Below are 6,134 nucleotides of genomic sequence, written 5' to 3' on the forward strand. Positions count from 1 at the left end.
TTTAGCTTTTCAAAACGAAACCTCAAACGAAACCTCTCGTAACTGCTTAAGCCAAAACGTGAACAATCTTACCAAGCTAATCTTTGTACACTCGAATAAATTTTATAAACACTGTTCTGTTGCCTGAGTTCGTTTGTTCTTAAACTAAGATAGCCGAATGGTCACATAGCCGAAAAATAATCAAAACCTACTCAAATTTTTATCGTTTCTTGAACTTTGTCAGACGTCTCAAAAACCGTAAATTCTTCAAGTTTTCAGAAAAATGACACGAGTTGCATTTAGGTCAATGGCGCTCAAAGTTTTCGGCTATCTGATTATTCGGCTTTCCGACACGCCAACCTCCTTTTTTTAAGTTTAGTTTCATGGACAACACACCTCTGATAAGCGCTCAAATTGTCTTGAATTGGTAGGTCATAAGGCCTAACTGGCATTGATCATTTTGGATCTTTGAATAAAAAATTCTCTCTTTCTAGTATGATCCGAACATGATCTTACTGATGGAGTTGATTTCATACCGATGTATTAGTAGAAATAAACAGCAATAACAATTTTGTACCAGTCAACGTCAATTAAAAGAGAATAATTTTATATTTTCAAGACGCGTTACGTAACCATTCAGCTCATATTTCGCATTGTTACTTTTCCACCATATATGGTAGCACTGTACCAACCCAAATGTGATGATAACAAACTCCACGTACTGCTAAAGAATAAGAGCTTAGATGACTCGAACCTGCTATCTCTAAAACCGTGTAACTTGGGTCAATATAGTTCCGCCCTTGACTTTTTGGGTCTTTTCATAAAATCTAGACGTCGACAAGGGATATGCTACCGTTGGTAATTTATTAGCTTTTTATACCAAAAACCGGATTTATAGGGCACCAATTTCAATTAGACGGAAATCAATGAAAATCTTATTGGTAAACAGTTGCTTGAACATCCCTTCTAAGGCACACCCTAGTTGGGCTCTATCTAATGCCTAAAGTTTAACAGGGATAGTGATATTTATTTGAGCACGAGAAGTAGGCTTGTCTAATTCTGACTGACTAACCTACCCAAAAACCACTCAAAGAGTCCTTTATTACGCAAGTAATCGCTAAAAACACCGGAGTCAAGAATAAACTAATAACGTGTATTCTGAAGAGACTGAGTCTGTTAGGTCTGCATGCTTTGTTTAAAAAAGAATAGGACATTCTCTGGGGACCTAGTCTGTGATTAGCTTTAAAAAATGCCATGACAGTTCTCTGTCTGCTGAATCTATTCGAGTTTGAGAGTTTTCACTGGCAATGTTCATTGCAGTTGGGAATCTGAAGATTGTGTCATTTCTGTGCAGTGAGTTGTATGAACTTGGTTGCCATTGAGTGATACAAATCTGTTTGTGTCTGGGACCAGCGAGGGTTCCAGTAAAAAAAGTATTCCGGCCAGTAACGTCCTTCCAGAGCCAGTTACCATCCAGTCTTGTAGTACGAATTTTGAGTAATATTGAAGAGAGAGAGTAGGAGATAGATAGATAGATAGATAGATAGATAGATAGATAGATAGATAGATAGATAGATAGATAGATAGATAGATAGATAGATAGATAGATAGATAGATAGATAGATAGATAGATAGATAGATAGATAGATAGATAGATAGATAGATAGATAGATAGATAGATAGATAGATAGATAGATAGATAGATAGATAGATAGATAGATAGATAGATAGATAGATAGATAGATAGATAGATAGATAGATAGATAGATAGATAGATAGATAGATAGATAGATAGATAGATAGATAGATAGATAGATAGATAGATAGATAGATAGATAGATAGATAGATAGATAGATAGATAGATAGATAGATAGATAGATAGATAGATAGATAGATAGATAGATAGATAGATAGATAGATAGATAGATAGATAGATAGATAGATAGATAGATAGATAGATAGATAGATAGATAGATAGATAGATAGATAGATAGATAGATAGATAGATAGATAGATAGATAGATAGATAGATAGATAGATAGATAGATAGATAGATAGATAGATAGATAGATAGATAGATAGATAGATAGATAGATAGATAGATAGATAGATAGATAGATAGATAGATAGATAGATAGATAGATAGATAGATAGATAGATAGATAGATAGATAGATAGATAGATAGATAGATAGATAGATAGATAGATAGATAGATAGATAGATAGATAGATAGATAGATAGATAGATAGATAGATAGATAGATAGATAGATAGATAGATAGATAGATAGATAGATAGATAGATAGATAGATAGATAGATAGATAGATAGATAGATAGATAGATAGACAGATAGATAGATAGATAGATAGATAGATAGATAGATAGATAGATAGATAGAGATGGAGAGAGAGAGAGAGAGAGCTTTGTCGAGTATATGTCGGCGTGGTTGTACAAGAATACCTCTTGCCATCTCTTTCATTAGCACTCCTACTAATTGGATTAAACGGCTTACCTTCATGTTAGGAGGCTATATAGCAACTGAGAGTTAATCATTTTTAATACTAAAACTATAAATCCTAAGGAAAAATAAAAGAGGAAAAATAGCTAGGTTTGAGCATTAGTTAAAGATGGAGAGAAAAAAAGAAAAAATTTTAAAAATGCAGAAAACACATCAAGACGAGGAAAGTTTTACTGAAATCAGGAAGAAAAACTTGCGATATAAATTTCCAATTTTTTAGATATTTGTCCCCTGAAGGCAAATTATTTTGATGGTGATTAACTGTGTCTGACGGTTTTGGCTCGAATGAAAATTGTGGGGGTCACCGTTAAAGTCCAGGAGTTCTTGATCTCGAGTTAGAACTGCTGCAAGGGCACAGGGGTAGAGCTCCACATTGCATTGGGGAGCCAGGGCCAGAACTTGGTTGAGAATATCCTTCTATTTTGAAGGGATGTGTTTTGATCATCTGCTGGTTTCAGGTCACGATACCAGAGGCTCAGGGTATGACCGGACATAGACTTCTTCGTTCTGCCCGCGAGACATCGTAAACTCTTGATTGGGACGATGGTTGTCCACGTACAGGGGCACTCAAAGAAAGTACTTCCCAATGGGATCAAAGTTTGTCACAGTCCTTCGCAGTACTGCGGTTGTATTTCACAAAGTATGGTACAATTTTTTTGTGTTCATGAACTGAGGAGGTAAAATCTTGTGCTTTAGATATTTTGCCTCGTAAACGTGTGTTTTGAAATGACAAAAAGGATTTTCCTTTGTTTGTTTTTATAGGTTTATTACTATCTGTCACCTAGTTACATTACAATATACCCAATGCAGTTGTAGCCAATTTGTTACCTCGGTTTGTGTGTGTGTGTTTGTGTGTTTGTGCGAAACACTCAAGCACTCAATTCCAACCACTCAGGAATCTACAATCCGTCAAATTACGTAGGAAGGGGAAAAATTGCATTGGTGCGAAACTTTTTTTTGTTGGCAGGTTGCATGAAATGCGTCGTCAGTTTTGCGTTGCATTAGTTAGTTTCCAAATGGGCGCCAAACGATGGAAAGTGAAACGATTCAAAAAATCAAAAGATCTAAAACTATGACTATATTTGCTTGAATTTAATTATCAGACCAAACTGAAGAACTTTTTTTAGTTCAAAAAAAATTAGTATTACCCCAACTGGAACCCCTACAAAAACGAATGTTTCCAAATTAAGCTCCCCTCCCCAACCATATCAGTTGGTTTCCACTCCCCAAAAAGTTTTTTTGTTCTATAATAACTCTGTTTTGTGATGTATGTTTGGCGTTTTATATTGTCAGAGGAAACTTTTTAAGAAAAACTTCTGAGAATTTCTATGAAGTTGAACAATGTGTATTGTCAATAACAATTAAAATCTACAAAATGGCGTTTTAGGTTAGTGCTTGAATTATATTCAAGGTGTACTTATTTCAAATCATCGAAGTTATGATGATTTGTAAATGCGCTTTGTTTGTATAGAAAATCATTCATATGGTACAGCAGATACAAATGATGGTGCAAAATTGAGTGGGGAGGCAAAAACGGAAAAGATTTAATTCATGTTCAATTTCTCTAATTTTGCTTTTTCGCTAAAGCAGGGAAACAATTGAAACACGGTTTTCAGCTGCCTTAACTTATCATCTCAGAACAGCTGAAATTCCTTCTCACAAAGACAAAAATTCGAGGGCTTTTTTTGAAGAGTTTTGATGTCACTATCAACAATTCCGCACAATTCGATAAGAAGAAAAAAATCGCAGAACAGAACAACTTATCATGTTAAAAGCAAGCTAAATTTTTCTACAAATCTTAAACCAAACTCAAAAGAACTTATACAGCAACTGGCCTGCAGATTATTCTTGAACCATTTAACATTGGCTAACCAAAAATTTTTTGCCTTTAGCATAAAACTAAACTTTTAATGTTGAGGGTAAAAAAGTAATGCATTTTTTAGCCCTTTTTGTATAAAATAATACCGACAGTGTTTCTGCTAGCATGAAACTTAGCAGCTGTGAAGACTTTTGTGACATCGTTTCGGCATGAAAAAGTGATTAACAAACTAATTTTATTGTCTAGTAACAAATTTTGCATTTTTCAGAATAATTTTTTAATTTTTTTTCACCAAAGAAGTTTTGGTTTTCAAGAAATTCAGCTATAGAAGCTTCAGCGAGTTACTGAAATATTTTAAGCTTTCAAGTTTATGTTGAAGGTCTATGTTGTTTTTTTCAAAAACTCTTACTCTTTGCTGTTCTTTTGTTTGTTAAACAAGATATCTGTTGCCTTTCCAGATATACAGCCATTATTTTTTTATCTTTTGTAAAAATTATCATTGTTTTTCAATACTTTTAGGCCAAATATATCTAAAATTTAAATTTTATTTTTATTATATTAAACAAATTTTGCTTTTTTGCTCCTTAGGAACTGAGAACTACTCATTTTTCTATACTAAAACTATAAACCCTAAGAAAAAATGAAAGAGGAAAAACAGCTAGGTTTGAGCAATAGTTAAAGATGGAGAGAAAAAAGAAAAATATTTAAAAACGCAGAAGACACATAAAGACGAAGTAAAATTTTATTGCATTCAGGAAGAAAAGCTTGCGAGATAACTTTCCAACTTTTTGGATATTTGTCCCCTGAAGACAATATCTTTTGATGATGAGGAACTGCGTCTGACGGTTTTTGCCCAAAATCAAAATTGTGGGGTTCACGGTTAAAATCCAGTTTTCTTGATCTCGAGTTAAAACTGCCGCAAGGGCACAGGGGTAGAGCTCCACATTGCATTGGAGAGCCGGGGCCAGAACTAGGGTTGAGAAAATCCTTCAATTTGGAAGGGATGTGTTTTGAAGAATTATTTTGAAGGGATGTGTTTTGCAGGGGCACCCAAAGAAAAAACTTTCCAATGGGATCGAAGTTTGTCTTAGTCCTTCGCAGTCCTGCGGCTGTATTTCACAAAGTTTGGTACAATTTTTTTGTGTTCATGAACTGGGGAGGTAAAATCTTGTGCTTTAGATATTTTGCCTAGTAAACGAGTGTTTTGAATTGACAAAAAGGATTTTCCATTGTTTGTTTTTATAGGTTTATTAATATCTGTTACGTAGTTACATGACAATACACCCAATTCAGTTGTAGCCAATTTGTTACCTCAGTTTGTGTGTGTGTGTGTTAGTGTGTTTGTTTGAAACACTCAAGCACTCAATTCCAACCACTCAGGAATCTACAATCCGTCAATTTTCGTAGGAAGGGGAAAAATTTGCTTTGGTGCGAAACTTTTTTTTGTTGGCAGGTTGCATTAAATGCTTCGTCAGTTTTGCGTTGCATTAGTTAGTTTCCAAATGGGCGCCAAACGATGGAAAGTGAAACGATTCAAAAAAACAAAGGATCTAAAACTATGACTATATTTGCTTGAATTTAATTATCAGACCAAATTGTAGGACTTTTTTTAATTCAAAAAAATTAGTATTACCCCAACTAGAACCACTACAAAAAACGAATGTTTTTAATTTAACCTGCACTCCCAACGCATATAAGTTGATTTCCACTCCCAAAAAAAGTTTTTTTTACTGTTATAACACTGTTTTGTGATTTTTGTTTCGTGTTTTACATTGTCATAGGGAACTTTTTGATAAAAACTTCTGAGAATTTCTAT

The 6,134-nt window shown here is 34.1% G+C and overlaps 2 protein-coding genes across 2 annotated transcripts in view; both read right to left on the reverse strand.

Annotated features, from left to right (window-relative positions):
- The window catches only part of LOC142335008 (uncharacterized), a 36,164-nt gene extending 33,713 nt beyond the window's left edge, over positions 1-2,451 (reverse strand). The window contains exon 1 of the mRNA XM_075383337.1: positions 2,442-2,451. Within this exon, the coding sequence (XP_075239452.1) occupies positions 2,442-2,451 (10 nt within the window). The remainder of the gene's footprint in view (positions 1-2,441) is intronic.
- Positions 1-6,134, reverse strand: part of LOC142334730 (protein sidekick-1-like) — a 276,341-nt gene that overhangs the window by 256,657 nt on the left and 13,550 nt on the right. The gene's annotated exons all lie outside the window — the stretch shown is intronic.

The sequence above is a fragment of the Convolutriloba macropyga genome, chromosome 2 (genome assembly GCF_964194025.1).
Source record: "Convolutriloba macropyga chromosome 2, txConMacr16.3, whole genome shotgun sequence".
Lineage (NCBI taxonomy): Eukaryota > Metazoa > Xenacoelomorpha > Acoela > Convolutidae > Convolutriloba > Convolutriloba macropyga.